At 36.9% G+C, this 17,270-nt stretch overlaps 1 protein-coding gene across 2 annotated transcripts in view; it reads left to right on the top strand.

Moving 5' to 3' along the window:
* Nucleotides 1–17,270, top strand: part of ZRANB1 (zinc finger RANBP2-type containing 1) — a 55,824-nt gene that overhangs the window by 16,106 nt on the left and 22,448 nt on the right. For both annotated transcript variants that reach the window (XM_087725956.1, XM_087725955.1), the window contains 2 exons: nucleotides 8,361–8,548; nucleotides 9,402–9,555. In XM_087725956.1, the coding sequence (XP_087582082.1) occupies nucleotides 8,361–8,548; nucleotides 9,402–9,555 (342 nt within the window). The remainder of the gene's footprint in view (nucleotides 1–8,360; nucleotides 8,549–9,401; nucleotides 9,556–17,270) is intronic.

Consider the following 17,270-nt stretch of genomic DNA (forward strand, 5'->3'; position numbering starts at 1 on the left):
TTCCTGGCACTGTTGCTATTTCCCCTATTTCAGTACTCTCCTTCTTTCGTCTTTATTCCCAAATCACATTTGCCCAAAGTATAATTGATAGTTGGAAGAACTCCCATACCGGATATCAATAATTCCCATCCAGTGTGGTTGCTCCAGTAAGTCTAAAGGTGCCATGCTACTGAAGTTCAATCTAGTAAATAGAGTGTACTTTAGCATTACTTTGAATTAAATTGATACAGGAGCAGTTTGTGTATGTGAATTTTGTTGGAATCAGAACTAGGGGTGCAAAGCTTCCCTCCATAAATGCTGTGATCTTGTTGAAAAATAGGAGTTGTATCAAAAGCTTCCCTCCATAAATGCTGTGATCTTGTTGAAAAATAGGAGTTGTATCAAAAATCTTCATGGAAAAGTTGAGCACTACCAATAGCAATAGCACTTAAGATTTATATATCGCCCCATAGTGCTTTACATCACTCCCTGGGCAGTTTACAAGGTCAGCGTATTGCTTGCAAAAATCTGGGTCCTCATTTTACTGACCTTGGAAGGATGGAAGTCTGAGTCAACCTTGAACCCCATTGGGATCAAATTCCAGGCGGTGGGCAGAGTTTGTCTGCAATGCTGCATTTTAAACACTAAAAAAACCAGGGCTACTTTTGTTGTTACAGGTTACTTATACAAAAATTTCTTAAGTTGGTCATGTAAAGTAGATACCAGATCAATTCCACATTTGAAATGTTACTGCAAATACATAAATATTTATTGTGTAGGAGAAAAAATGATGACTTCCTGGTCAGAAAAGCAAGTTAAGATTTCTAGCAATTAATGTTATGAGTGCTTTCCTCCATTTATTGTATAAATGGTATTCTGGCAGTGTATGTGATTCTATCTTTTGGGAGATCTCAATCGTCTACTGAAGGGTAATGTATGTCTTTATAGGGTAAGACCAGCTAATGCTAGAAAAGAAAAGCTGCAATAAGCCAGAGTAATATTTGTCTTAGTGAATTTGTCTTCTTAGGGAAGATTAAGACCTATCTAGTAAGATGAAGTGGACCAAAGATGTTTCCCCCAAAATTAGTTTTAATTTGTTTCTGAAGTGACAGAACTTCAATATGCTCCTAAGGAGATGCAGCCTAATTCCACTCAGTTAAGGATGGAATAAAGAACCCATTATTATCTTTAAAATGCAGATTGGGTAAACTCTAATCTAAAAACTGTTTTAAATTCATAACCAAACCTCATGTAACATTGAACCCAAAACTTTAGCCTTAAATAAATTGTCAGTTGCTGGTACAGAGCTGTTACTGTTTGAAATGTATATTTTATAATTGCAAAAGATGCTGTTTGGGCTCTTATAAAAAGGTCCTTTACTTGATTGATCCTGTGAGTAGATGATTGAAAGTGGATGCCTGTACACTTAAAGGTTATGATGACTCAGTAGATCTACTTGTTAACATTTTAGCTAATTGGGGACTTGAAATCCTTTCTGGAAAATATTAAGATTTTTTTAAAGATAAATTGATCTCAGTCTGTGCCCTGTGTCAGTAGTAAGATTCTTTGAGGTACCTACACATGCATCAAGGCATCCATTTGACATAGAGAAGAAAAGAAACAGGGCAATGGGCAAGAGATAAGAGAAACTCTGGTTTAGCAAACAGAATTTTTATATTCCACCATATGTATGTATGTATGTATGTATGTACATATACATATACATATACATATACATATACATATACATATACATATACATATACATATACATATACATATACATATACATATACATATACATATACATATATATATATATATATATATATATGTTTTCTGAGGTTTTCGCGGGTGTTAGTATGTAGGTCTCTAGTTGTTCGGGTTTTCTCCCGCGTAGAATTGGATATGTCTTTGCGACGTTTCGACGAAGTCACATTCGTCATCTTCAGGCTGCTGCTGACTACTTCAGGTTTGGTGTTTCCAGGAGTAGTTTCCAGGAGTAGTTTCCACACTACTCCTGGAAACACCAAACCTGAAGTAGTCAGCAGCAGCCTGAAGATGACGAATGTGACTTCGTCGAAACGTCGCAAAGACATATCCAATTCTACGCGGGAGAAAACCCGAACAACTAGAGACCTACATATATATATATATATATATGTGTGTGTGTGTGTGTGTGTGTGTGTGTGTGTGTGTGTAGTATTTGTGCTGATAAATAAATAAAGGGAGACTAGTATAGATCTATTTCAAGCTATTTAGCTCTCATCAGCTAGCCATACCCTTACTGGGATTCGAACCTGGGCTGTATTGCATATTAGGCAGATGTGTTAACCACTGAGCCACAGGCTCTGATCCGTTATCAGCTGAGCCAGGGAGAAAGGTATATATTTAAGAGCCTGTGGCTCAGTGGTTAACACATCTGCCTAATATGCAATACAGCCCAGGTTCGAATCCCAGTAAGGGTATGGCTAGCTGATGAGAGCTAAATAGCTTGAAATAGATCTATACTAGTCTCCCTTTATTTATTTATCAGCACAAATACTACACAAATGTAACAAAGGCAACAGTAAAATATTGGGCTTTCTGTCTGGATGGTCTCTTGTGACGAGCCGATGGACACAGAATGGAAGCAGTTAGCTTCCTCCCATAATTGGGGCATACCAGGGGTTATGACTTTATATATATATATATATATATATATATATATATATATATATATATATATATATATATATATATATATATATATATATATATATATATATATATATATATAATGTTATATTTATGCTGATAAATAAATAAAGGGAGACTAGTATAGATCTATTTCAAGCTATTTAGCTCTCATCAGCTAGCCACACCCTTGTTGGGAATCGAACCTGTGCTCTATTGCCTCTTAGGCAGATGTGTTAACCATTGAGCTACACAGCTCGACTCCTTATCAGCCAGCCAGGGTGAGAAGTATATATTTAAAGTCACAGCCCCTGGTATGCCCAAATAGGGGAGGAAGATCACACTTCCACTCTCTGTCTTCGGCTCGTCACAAGAGCTAAATAGCTTGAAATAGATCTATACTAGTCTCCCTTTATTTATTTATCAGCATAAATATAACATGTAACAAAAAGGCAACAGTAAAAAATATTGGGTTTCTGTCTGGATGGTCTCTTATGACGAGCCGAAGACAGAGAGTGGAAGTGTGACCTTCCTCCCATATTTGGGCATAACAGGGGTTGTGACTTTAAATATATATATATATATATATATATATATATATATATATATATATATATATATATATATATATATATATATATATATATATATATATATATATATATATATATATATATATATATATATATATACATACATACATACATACATACATACACACACACACACACACACACACACACACACACACACACACACACACACACAACAATGGGGCTAAAACTGTATAATAGGAAAAGTTTTCCTTTGTATATTGGTATCTGATTGTAATGATTTTTGACAATTTAAGAAAACAAAAATCAATCAATATTGTAGCTAATTTCTTCAGAATTTCTCATGTGTAGAGTAAAAGGGGACTTTTAGATTTATGAAAGCAACACAAGGACCACCTTTTAGAAAGTTATAGTATGGCTAGATGATGTAACATTCTGTACTGGTCCATAGTTGAATAATCAGGTCCAAACCTTACATGCTCTGGGACTAATACACTTTTGGGAAGCATCCAGTCAAGAAGTATATTAATACAAAACGTAGACATATAATTGACTAATTATGATTACTGTAAGAAACAGGGCAGCAATTTGTTGAATTAGCCTTGTCCCCTTTTCTGTAAAATCAGAAGAATGATAGAATTAAACCACTCTCTTAGTATCAGGAAAGTGTTATTTATGGCAATGAAGTGAAGGGCTGGCACAGACATAGGTCATGCAAACCTGGATTTTTAGGAATTTGGGTGTAACTGGGTTTACTATTTTTACTTCTTTCTGATTGTCTGTAACTTCTGGGAGCCATTTACAAAGGGGATCGGGAAGGATTTCCACCTAAAGCTATATTTAATAAACGGCAGAAATGTACATAACAAGAATCACCAAAGGTTAAATTATTGTTGCTAGCTGAGGTACATTTTGTTGAAAATTGGGAGATGAGATGTGAGAACAGGCAGTCATCTTCAGTTGTGATGTGTCGTATATACTGCAGAATAATATGAAGTTTGCAAGCCAGAAGTTACAATAATTGAACTGACATCAGCAATTGAATTATTTACTTTATATTTCTCCTCTTCAAACAGTCTTAAAGTGGCTAATGATAATAAAATATATCAAGTAAAATTAAATCAGAATTACAATTAAAATAGACAAAAAGCAATTAAAATATAATTAAAACTTATCAGTAAAAATAAACAAATATGAACCAAACTAGCCAATGAACCTGCTTAAACACAAATAGCTTTCATTAATAAAAAAAAAATTAGCATCACTTCTTGAGGGAAAGACTGCTAGCCTCATCTTCGAAGTAATAAGAGTCTCCAGACCTGGAGGCATTATTGATAATGTTCTTTCTTCATCTCCCTTAATATGCATTTGATAATTGTAAGATGAAAAGCTTAAAAACCAGAGAGAATAATGTGTGAGAAATCTTACTCGGAAGACGGTCGTATTTGGAACTGGATATTGAACGCAAATAATTGCAAATCAATTTTTGTTTATTTACATTTATTCATATAATAGAGAAACAGATGTTCTGTGTCCAGAAAAAATAATTCAGGACAGAACAAATTCTTACAGGACTCATCAAACAACCTCCCCCAAGATCTGGGAGAATAGCCAGGTTTTCAGTGCCTTTCAGAACATCTTATTGTAGCAAGAGATTTATATGCTCCCTAAAAATGTTGCCAGTCAGTACTTCAGTTGCAACATTTTGGGCCACCTGAAATTTATAAAGGCTGAACATTAAGCTACAATTGTTTAAATGGAAAATAAATGTGTAGTTCAGAGTAATGTTGCTTGTAACGTATTTCTTGGTGCTTGAAAAGCTCTATTAATCTATCTGATTTTATTTTTAAATTTGCAAAATATTAGCCTCAAGTCATAGCCTAATTTCCATAATCCTCAAAAGAAAATGAAAAGGGTTGCTGTACTCAACCACTTTTTGGTTTTGAATTCATAAATGTTTTGTGATGGGCCATACCCACTATTTTTTCAGATGTGCCCACTGAACCCCCAGACGTTGAGAATCTAAAGAGAAGTAAAATGTTTGTTCTAATGACAGGATTGGTTCTCCGGTAATTAGTTTAGTTGTACCACTAATGTCAATTATGTTCATGCCCTCAAAAGTTTTAGAAACAGCCTGTAGTTTGTTGACGCTGTAATTTCCAACATGAAACATGATCTTTGAACAGTTTCTTTGTATTTTGTTGGAAAGGCTGATGGAGTTAATCATTATTATACTAATGAAATCAGTAAAGCCCCAACGCCAGGTGGAAGCAACTAAAACGCTAAAAGAAATTATAATCCAATGACAATAATCTCTCTCAGCATTCCCATTTTGAATTTACCTCTAGAAAAGATTGGAGCCTCCATAAAAGATTTCCTCTGGATCCCATCCCAACACAATATCACTAATCATAATCAGATACTCATGAATTTGTTTCATTTTTCTGCAATCTAGAAATTATACACTTATGTGCAAAATTAAATAGCTGAACATTGGTGTGCGCTTGTGATCAAGCCTACATGGTAACAAGAAGAGAAACAAAGCTTCTCTCCACTTTTATTGAACCTGTGGATTTCCACCTGGTAGTCCTGTTCTGAGTGATTTGAACCTTTTTAGGGAATGATAAATGGTTGCATGAATTTGCAAGTTTTTTTACAAGTGGAATTGCTCATATCATTTTCATCTGGATATCAGTTGGGTAAATTTTATTATGGTGACCAGAACATCATCTGGTGCTACAATTTGAGCTTCTCTTGAGCTTGTGAAATTGAATAGGAAGGAACTGAATAGGGTTTTCTTTAATTATATGGACTCGGTCAACTGCAGGATAATGAAAATAATAGGGGCATTTGCCACCAAAATTTTCACTCTGGATGTCTATAAGTAAACAACTTGGGGCTACATTGATAATCCATTGGCAAAGAACTTTTTTACACATCACTAGCAAATAAAGAAGTTGTCTTCTGTTGTTTCATTATCAAATATACTATTTAAATACAATTTTAATTGTTTTAAGCAATTAAAAGAGAGCCTTTAAGACAGCCTAAAATGTATACGTGCCCTTGATATGGATAATATATGTGCTTTCCATAACTTTTTAGAAATACTACTACTAACCAGATGCAAAACCGCTACCTATACAATTTTCTACTTCAGTTTTATTTCTGTGTTCTTTCAGTGGCCTAAGTATTTGTCGTTTTTGGAATAAGTTAAGATATGTGTAAGTCTTCTGTCTGAATGCTCTGTTCTTACGCTTGTTCTCTCCCTTATATCCATGTCGTGAAGCTATTAACTATTTTTAATTATATTTTCTTTAGATTCTTAGTGCTGAATGTAGTATCTGTAGCTTTTTTGTTGAAAACCTACGGGGAAAGATACTTAAATAAAGATTAGTATCAATTTTTTAAAATCTGCAAATCCAACTCTTAAACTCTCTACAGTACTTTCTAAGGTAAAGAATAATTATCCGTTTGCAATTTTTTTAAAGTAGTTAGCTCCTTCAACATTCTATTATATATTTTTGTTCATTCTATATAGAAGATATTATCTTCTGCTTCTGTAAAGGTATTTTGCATTCATAAATAATTTGTTCATCTCATTTTGTCTCTCATTGTCCATACTGTGGCATTTAGTTCAACTTACTTCTGTTTCTCTTTCAGCTTACTATGACCCTAAAGTGGAACTTATCTCCAACAGATACTTTGTTCCTTGGGAAGAGAAAATTCTCATTTCCCTTGAACCAGAATTTTTGGTTTCTTGAAGTTTATTCCCATTAAAAACATTTTTAACAAGGCTTAAAAAAATAACCTAAATAAAGATTACATCTATTTTTTTCTTTAAGCAACTTACTTATACTCTTGGAATCTTGGGGATTATATTAAAATGAATCTCTAATAAAATCCACTCATTTATTGTGTTATTTATGACTGGTATGTAACTTAGCATGTCTCAAAAAGTATCTTCCGTTCTTATCATTGCTTAAATAGCATTTTTTTCTTAGTTTTTCCTCAGTCTTGATATTTTGTTTTTATGGAGCACCAACTTGATGCATCCTTTGTGAGACAAAGATATGACAAGTTGATATTTTTTCCCAGGTAACACACAACTTTTTTTTTATCAGTTGGCTTCTTGTAATACAGGATAGTGGTTTTTCTAAATTCCTATTTTGAAATGGGATATTTTTATACAGTTAATATGTAGTACTAAGACATATGATCTGTATCTTGGAATCATTGAGTTAGGAGGGAACATTTCAGCTGTTAAGTCTAACCTCATGTTCAGCAATCCAAATCCCTGATATTTAGCTGTCGTATCTCTTGCTAAATCTTTCTTTATTTCTGCAAAGGAGAATTCGGGAAAGTGGCAATTTTCTTATTGTGATCTAGTTGTTTCTGATAAGATTAGGACTTTGAAGTTCCATCTCCATTTAATAATTAAATTCAGTATGTAATCTTGGACCCGTCAGATGTTTTCATTCCAATGTGAGTCTATCAAAATGTTGAGAGGGTGAAATGGAGGGCAATGTAGATTTTATTTTGGAATATGAATGGCATAAAAAACCCTCTCAACATGTTGTACACTATGATTAACAAGAATTCAGTAAATAATATGGAATCATGCACAACTTAACTATATTCAAACTATATGCAGGCTGTTGTAAAATCTCCATAGGCAAGTTGATACAGGATTTCATATTAACTCACAAGTATGATGAGGGTGAGATAATTCAGCAAAGTGCTTCTAAAATCCGTTTCAAGGATTTTCTTAGTTAACATATTGTTGGTACAGGCAGATTTGTTATTATAAACATTTTTAATATATAAAGTTCTTTTCACAGTGGTCATGTACTATGTATAAGCTGATTTATTCTTAAACTATTAGGTCTGAATGAAATTGAAAGGCACATACACAAATTTCAAAGAGGCAGTTTGCATTCTATTTCCTAGAAAAGTATGACCTATACTTTCAGAGACAATATAGGGAAAAAAATCTTATTGCAGCACCGTGTGCATGTTATATTGTTATCAGAGAAGCTTTTATTTAATCGCAACTACATTTATTTCCCTAAACAGGATTCCAAGAATCTGAAAGTAAAATTTTCATTAGAAATTTTAAAAATAAAAATTCTGATACAATTTCCATGTCTCCAGGGGTTGTAGAAGGTGATCTAGCTGCTATTGAAGCTTATAAATCATCAGGAGGAGATATTGCACGGCAACTTACTGCAGATGAAGTACGCTTGTTAAATCGGCCTTCGGCTTTTGATGTGGGATACACGCTAGTTCACCTTGCAATACGTTTTCAGAGACAAGATATGTTAGCAGTTCTGCTCACAGAGGTGAGTTTTCATGATTGCTCATTAGTTCGCTCAACAGACTAAATGAATCTGGTTGCCAGTAATAGTTAAAACTTCAGAGTGAGCTGCTTAAAAAATTAGACCAACAACACAGTTTTCTTTGATTTGTGTAAATCTGATCATTCAGGTAAGGTCTTTGGCACAATTTTTCATTTAATGTAATATAGTTAATTTTCTCAGTCAGAAAAAAGTGTTGATATTTCACGACTAATTATGGAGTTAATGGGAACTCTCATGCACTCTAGGGAAGTTCAAATTCCCTCCTCTTGCATTGAAACAACTCTGGGAGACTTACAGCACTAAAACATTAAACTCTGAAATGATAAATATTTCTAAAGCAATAAAAATGAAAATAGCAATAGCAGTTAGACTTATATACCGCTTCATAGGGCTTTCAGCCCTCTCTAAGCGGTTTACAGAGTCAGCATATTGCCCCCAACAACAATCCGGGTCCTCATTTTACCCACCTCGGAAGGATGGAAGGCTGAGTCAACCTTGAGCCGGTGAGATTTGAACAGCTGAACTGCAGAACTGCAGTCAGCTGAAGTAGCCTGCAGTGCTGCATTTAACCACTGCGCCACCTTGGCTCTTCTCACAACTGAAATAAAATTATCGTTAAAAGATGGGGAGGGAGGGAACAGGAAGTGTTGAGGTGGGGAGTAGGTGGGCTTGTCTTTTAATTGTTCCTACCTCAGCACTTCAAATAATGAATCTTGTTAATTCATTCTTGTATCTGAGTTGATTGAAAAGTGTCTGTATCGCATGATGTATATTTTTGCACCTGTAATATGTTTATCTTTCAAAGCAAAGAAAGTAACTAAATGTCACCTCACAGGTGTCCCAGCATGCAGCTAAGTGCATTCCTGCTATGGTGTGCCCGGAGCTTACTGAACAAATCCGGCGTGAAATTGCTGCATCTCTTCATCAACGGAAGGGAGATTTTGCTTGCTATTTCCTAACTGACCTTGTTACATTTACGTTACCTGCTGGTAATTACGAGATGCTATTAATTTATACTTTTAACTGGTTTAAAGAGTGTATAAAAGTATCAACTTTCTAATTTTCTTCTGTGGGTGTTGTGGTAAAACTTTCATGAAGCATTTTTTTTTCCATGTGGAGATACCAAACAAGGTTAACTAATACAGTTCATAACAGAATTAAGCCTAGATAAATATTTAGATTTGTTTGGTGATATTTTAATATTTGATTACAATTATTAGTAAATATTTTATGAAAGTGATTTGATTTGATTTTTTTGATTTTTTTGAAATTTGTAGGCCGCCCTTTTCCCTGAGGGGACTCAGGGCGGCTCACATAAAATCAGGGAAGGGGAAATGCAAACAGTAACATAGACACATATAATAAAAACAATAGGCAACATGCATTCATCATTCGGGAGGGGGCAACTATCTTCATCCCCAGGCCTGACGGGCTAGCCAGTTCTTCAAGGCTGTGCGGAAAGCCTGGACGGTGGTGAGGGTACGAATCTCCACGGGGAGTTCGTTCCAAAGGGTCGGGGCTACTACTGAGAAGGCCCTCCTCCTTGTAACACAGAATTGTGTTACAATTCTGTTTCAGATTCTGGTACTTGTTGAGAAAATATCTGAAATATCTGTGCTTTGTTATCGGCTGATGAGTACAAGATAGTCTTTGACTTATAACTGTTCACTTAACTCTTCAAACTTACAATGGCTTTGGAAAAAGTGACTTTTGACCTGAATTGCACTTATGATCATTGTATTACACTGCAGTCATTTAATTGCAATTTGGACTCTTGTCAACTGGCTTGCATTTACAACCACGTGCAACGGCCCGTAATTGTGACCATGATTTGTGACCAAATACCCATTTGGGAGACAGGATTTGGTTAATGACCATGTGATTTGCTTAAGAATTGCAGTGATTCACGTAATGACTGCTGTAACAATTATTGTAACATAGAGTCCGACCACAGTGACTCATGATGGAAACTCTGGCCCCAATTGTGATTGTAAGAACTACCTGTTGTAAGGACTACTGCTGTTTGAGAAAGGATTTTTGTGATTGTGTAAAAAGTATAGGGATAGATTTTCTTTCAAAGAAATTTCAATTGGGACTGAAATTGATGAGACAGTGGAATAGGGAACTAGTGGTGTACTATATGATTTAAATAATAAAGTAGATGTACTTTGGATATGCATAGAACATCCTGAAAGGAACTAGAGTTTATTTTGCTCAGTGATTAATAATTGTAACTGTAAGCACATGAGACTTATATATGTATTCTCTTCTTTTGTCACTACCTTTTCATTTGTTTTTGTTTGTTTGTTCCCCCTTTATTATTACCACTGTTGTACCATGTTTCTCCGAAAATACGACAGGGTCTTATTTTCTTTTTACCTACAAAATATGGCTTGGGCCTTATTATGAGGGGAGGGTTTATTGTTTTGGGGTTGCTGAGCGGCTGTTCTCTTGCAAGCGGGCTCCCAAAGAGCCGGGCACAGCCTTATGGGCGAATGGCTGTGTTACACTGTTGCAGCAGCACAACACAACAGCCATGAAGCGACCATGCTCATGAGCAGCCACCCGGCAAATCCCCCTTGCAGCCGGGCACAGCACCATTCACTGACCTAGGGGTATTGCCAAGCTGAGTGAGCGCCTGTTTGCTGCCGCCCAGCTCCCGTGGCTTAGCGCCTTCCAAATGCCAGTGAATGGCGCTCTGCACGGCTGGAGAGGGGGGTTGCACGAGTGGCTGTTCCACTCTTACCCACCTCCCAGATTCACGATGCATGGCCCAGCTCTCATTACAGAGCCAGGGCACCTCTGCCGCAGCCGCCACCGCCGCCATCCCAGCCTGGCTTTTTCTGTGGCTTCCAACCCGAGTCTTTCAGCAGTGGCCGCTCTGGGCACACGCTCTATAGTTGTACACTCTGCGGCGGCGGAGGTGCCTTGGCTCCGTAATGAGAGTTGGGCCATGCATCCTGAGGCTGGGAGGCAGGTGAGCAAGAGTGGAACAGCCGCTCATGCAACCCCCCTCTCCAGCTGTGCAGAGCGCCATTCACTGGCATTTGGAAGGTGCCAAGCCGCGGGAGCTGGGCGCCAGCAAACAGGTGCTCACTTGGCTTGGCGATACCCCTAGGTCAGTGAATGGTGCTGTCCCCGGCTGCAAAGTGGGTTTGCCGAGTGGCTGCTCTTGAGTGTGGTTGCTTCATGGCTGTGCCTGGCTCTTTGGGAGCCCGCTCGCAAGAGAACAGCCGCCCGGTAACCCCCCCCTCTTCAACTGGGCCCAGCACTGCTCACCAACCTAGCGGCAAGCAACGCGATCAGTTTTGCCTCCCCCCAGGTTCCCGCGGCTTGGCACCTTTGGGATACCGCTAGGTTGGTGAGCGGCACTCTGCCTGGCCAGAGGTGGGGGGTTGTCCAGGGGGCTTATATGCGGGGAGAGGGCTTATATTTTTGCCCACCAGAAAAATGTGGCATGGCTGTATTATGAGGACATGTCGTATTTTCAGGGAAACACAGTAGTATTTAGGTTGTAAGCTGTGAGCCGAAACTGACTGCTTCAAAGAAAATTTTATTATTCCTATCTTAAAGCAAATTAATCCAAAATCTAAAATTAATAAAACAGAATTAGTAGTCTAAATCCCAAGTGGCAGATTTATCATGTTTGAACCTTTTGTTGCTGCATTTTCACTATAGCCACACAAAATTTGACATTACTACAGTGGGAGTCTAAAAGAACAAAATGAGTGTAATATATTACTATTATTTCTGGAAGATGTCACAAAAAGTAGCATGTAAAAAAATGCAGGAAACATAGTTTGGACAGGTGGGCAGTTTCCTTCCATAGGTGGGGATTGGGTAAATCCTCCCTGTAATAGAACGGATTGTAGTATCTTGTGCCTAATTTTTAAAAAACATCTTCCATAACCTTGGGAAGGTTAAAATGTATAAATAGCCTGCAAATTTTTTGCAATCAGGACTTCTCTGTTCCTGGTCTTTTTTGCCTTTTCAGAGCTGAATGATTGAAGCAAATGTGTGTGACTTATTACTCTTTAAATTTTAGCTATTTGGGTATCTCTTTGACTGTATTTGACAGGGCATTATAAAGTGGTATTAACACTTCACGTGATCTTGATTCTATCCCTCTGTTTATGCAGCCTAGAACTGTGTTGGCTTTTTTGGCAGCTGCTGCACATATTTAAATGGTTGTCCACTAGGACTCCCAAGATCCCTCTCACAATTACTACTATTTAGTGAGGTACCACCTATACTGTATCTGTGCATTTTGCTTTTCTTGCCTAAATGTACAACCTTACTTTTTTCACCATTGAATTTCATTTTGTTAGATAGCGCCCAATGTTCAATGTCAAGATCCTTCTGTATCTTAAGCTTTTCTTCTGGAATGTTTGCTATTCCTGCTAGCTTGGTGTTGTCTGCAAATTTGATGAATTTCTCATCTATCCCTTCGTCCATATCATTGATGAAGATGTTGAAGAGTACTGGGCCTAAAACAGAGCCTTGGGATACCCCACTGCATTCTTCCCTCCATGTAGATGCAGTTCCATTAAGGACTACATGTTGAGTGCAGTTGGTCAGCCACTAACAAATCCATCTGTTGGTGATGCTGTCTAACCCACATTTTTCTATTTTATCTAGTAGTAGGTTATGATCTACTTTAACAAATGCCATACTGAAGTCCAAGTAAATCATATTGACAGCATTCATCTGATCCACTAATTTTGTCATTTATCAAAGAATGCAGTAAGATTAGTCTGGCATGATCTGTTTTTGACAAACCCATGCTGGCTTTTGGTTATAACTTTGTTTGTTTCTAGGTGTTTGTTGATTTTATTGCTTGATTATCTTTTCCAGAATCTTCCCTGGTATTGAGGTTAGGCTGATGGGTCTGTAGTTTCCTGGATCTATTTCCCCCCCCCTTTTTTTTTGAATATGGGAACTAAATCAGCTCTTTTCTGGTCCTCTGACAGTTCCCTGGTGCTCCAGCAACTTTGAAAGATATAGTTCAGTGGTTTTGAGATTTTGTCTGCCAGTTCCTTCAGAACTCTTGGGGGTGTAATCCATCCAGTCCGAGTGAACTCATCTAGGGTAGACAGGTGCTCACTTACCTTTTTTCCCCCCATTTTTGTCGCAAGCCTTTCTTCATTGTGAGTCTTAGCTTTCCTCACTTCATCTTTGCAGACTCGGGCTATTTGCTAATATTCTGCCTCAGTTATGTGCCCCTCTTTCCACTTTTTGTACTTGTCCTTTTTGGCTTTCAATTTGTCAGGGAGTTCTTTATGCAGCCATGCTGGTTTCTTTTGAGAGCTGTTATTTTTCTTCTTCATTGGTATTGTAGTTTGTTCTCACTCTGTCATGGGTAGCTTCCAGATCTTTCCATACATTGAATTCCATTTGTTTTGTTGTAAGATTAGTAACAGGTAGTTCTTACTTAACAATAGTAATTGGGACCAGAATTTCCATCACTAATAAAGCACAATGTCACAACTGCGACAGCAGTTCTGGCAGTCCACAATTGCCATTTTAAAGCAAGATCTGCAGAGATTCTGATCGTGATTTCTGACCTCCTGCTGGCTTTTTCATTGACTTTGCTTGTGGAAAGATGGCAGGGAAGGAGGCAAATAATGTATGACTTCTTTAGTGGTGTGATGGACAGAATTTCAGGGATTAGTTATAACCGAAACATGAATGGAAGTTTGTTAAATGAGGGTCACCTGATTTTTTCGTGTAGGATGATCTTCTCCTCCTCCTCCTCCTCCCTCCTCCTCCTCCTCCTCCTCCTCCTCCTCCTCCTCCTCCTCCTCCTCCTCCTCCTCCTCCCTCCTCTTCCTCCTCCTCCATCTCTACCCTTTTATCCTTAAATACTTCTGTCAGTCTTTCATTTTAAATCAATCAATCATGTTTTTAAAATTATTTTTTTATTATGTGTACCTATAAATAGGCTTATAATTAAACCACATATTCAAAACAAACAAGACACCTTTCTAAATTATTCTCATGTATTTTTCAGTGTCCAAATTGAGTAATTCAAAGTTACACTTTTATCATTTACTCCATTTATGTTTCAAGTCACTATCTTTCATAGCCCATGGTTATCAACTGTCAGGTTCTCTGATTTGGGGATTTAGTTGCTGTTGATTTCTTACAAATCAAGACATGGTAAACTTTACTGCAATAAGATTAAGAGCCTGATATGACAATTGAACATCACTAATTAATAATAAGATATCTTAATATAGAAACAGATTCAAATATTTCTATCTATTTCTCTGTACTTCAAATTGAGATTGGAATTATTTTTTCATACAACCCCCCAAAAGCTGTACTATCTCTGCATTATTTTCTATATTAGATAACACACTGAGTTTACTCTCCCCCCCCTCCAAGTCCTTCACATCAATAAATGGTCCTTTGACTATAAATATACCTATCATAGTTTTGTCAACCTAGGATTAACACAACAGTATTCAATAAGGCAAAAAATAATAGACTAGGCTGTCAGTTGTACTCAAATTCATGTCACTTGCAGCATTCCTTGCTCATGATAGGGGCATAATTTCAGTCAATTCTTAGTCACTGAGGGTGGACCTATTAGAAAAAAGGTTAACCAGACCCTTTTAAGATAGAAAACAGGGCTTAGTTTTACATCTATGAAGGAAAACCCTCCTCCTTAGTCATAGTTTTGCCCAGATTTTCCTTGGGCTCGTTATTTACAAAGCGGAGGGGGGGGGGGGAGTTCCTAGCGACAGCTTTACCTATATTCCATGTAGCATTATCAGCCAACGTGCATTTATTTGGTCTGTTTTCTAACCCTGACTATTAAAATTTTTAGACAGACCAACTCCACAATGTCTCTGAATAGCTTACAATTAAAGAATAAAAAGAAAACAATATATGTCAAAGAGAAAGGGGAATATAACCACCTGAAAGATCAACCTCATAAAACAAAAAGAACAAAAGGATGAAAAAAAAGTCCAAAGAGTTTTTTAACCACTGTCCTAACCATCCCTAGCTATCTATATGTTTGCGCCTCTACCATTGTTTCAAACTGGCTGATTAGATCTAGTAGAGAAGGTGTGTTGTGAATCCCTTCTATTAAATCAATGCCATCTCTTTGGACTCGAGTCGCACCCTTTCTGTGGCAGTTTCTGTTCTATGGAACTGCAATCCCTAGACATCTGAACGGTACTAGCCATGTTAGTCCTTCATAAGACTCCAAAGAACAGGCTGTTTCCCCAGGCATTTATTTGGGGCCATGAAGTTAGGTGAGTTTTGCTGCTGATTCAGCTTTTTACAATTTAAATGTATTGCTTTACCTTGACTTTGTCATGGTCATTGGATGGAGCTATTGCTTTAGTGCTTGTGTACTACCCAGAGTCACTAAGGTAAGATGGATGATCATATAAATAATTTAAATCAACAGATAAATCCACAGAATGTCATGCTTTCTAATCTAATTATTAGTTTGCAAGCTAATGTTCTTTTTTTGGTCTGTATCCCGTTGACTAGTCCAGTGTTTCTCAACCTTGGCCACTTGAAGATGTCTGGACTTCAACTCCCAGAATTCCCCAGCCAGCGAATGCTGGCTGGGGGATTCTGGGAGTTGAAGTCCAGACATCTTCAAGTGGCCAAGGTTGAGAAACACTGGACTAGGAAGTACATATAATGCACTGACAACTCAAGGTATAACATAAAATATATCCATATAATTAGTTATTTAGAAACATGCCCATTCCCTCATGCATCCTCTTTTATTAGTTGTTTGTTAATCCTGCTCTTCATTGGCATTCCAATGTTCTTGTCTGTTATTCCATGTAGATTGAGATGATGAGAACTACTTTCATTTGAAACTTTTCTTCAGATACTCCATGGCAAGCCCACTCTCAGGAATGTATCCCACCCACCCCCACCCCGGATCAACAGAGCCTAAACAGGCATTCTATTTGAAACCTGTATTATGACTATAGCAAGCGTTTCATTTTTGTGCTTTCAGATTATTTGTAAAAAGTAATTTCATCAATATAAACTCATTATCTTTTGAGTTCTATATTTTTGTTGCAAGAGTTTTTGGAAGAGGCTTTGAAAGCAAAACACCTCTTGTCTCCAATTCTCCAATTATACTTAATTTGTTCTGATTCATTGGAGTATGTAATGCAAAACAATTTGACTACACTACTAAGTGAAAATAATTATTTTTGGGTGCATCTCTTTTGCTAAGTCAGAAGGGCCAGGGAAGGGAGCAAGAATAATGTTGCTTGAATTAATAAGAAGCTTTTTCTATTGCGTGTCTTAATAGAATTTTCAAGCCTACCTTCCTAAACTCATTTTGTCTAGAAGTTGTAATTAACAGGATTGTGTTATTTATTATGTTTGCTGCACAAATATGTTACTATTTCATGGGTGTCATATAAACTAAAAATACTTTTAATTAGTTCTACTCTGTTCAAACTCCTCTATATCTTATATAACTGAAATAGAAAATATATTTACTATTCAATGCATAACATGAATTCAGGTAGAACAAATGGTAAACTTTGGGATTATTTTATAATGCGTAACTAATATGATTGCAGCTTACATTTTAAGGACTTATATTTTTCATCTTTAACAAATAACATTTGTACATAGATTTATACAAGAATCTTGCATTGTCAAATTCAGTTGTACATTATGTTGTTCAGTACCCTGAATGGATTTAGCAAGA

Source organism: Thamnophis sirtalis, unplaced genomic scaffold (assembly GCF_051295495.1).
Source record: "Thamnophis sirtalis isolate CommonGarterSnake01/CBP01778 unplaced genomic scaffold, rThaSir2_p1.2 scaffold_11, whole genome shotgun sequence".
NCBI classification, from domain to species: Eukaryota; Metazoa; Chordata; class Lepidosauria; order Squamata; family Natricidae; genus Thamnophis; species Thamnophis sirtalis.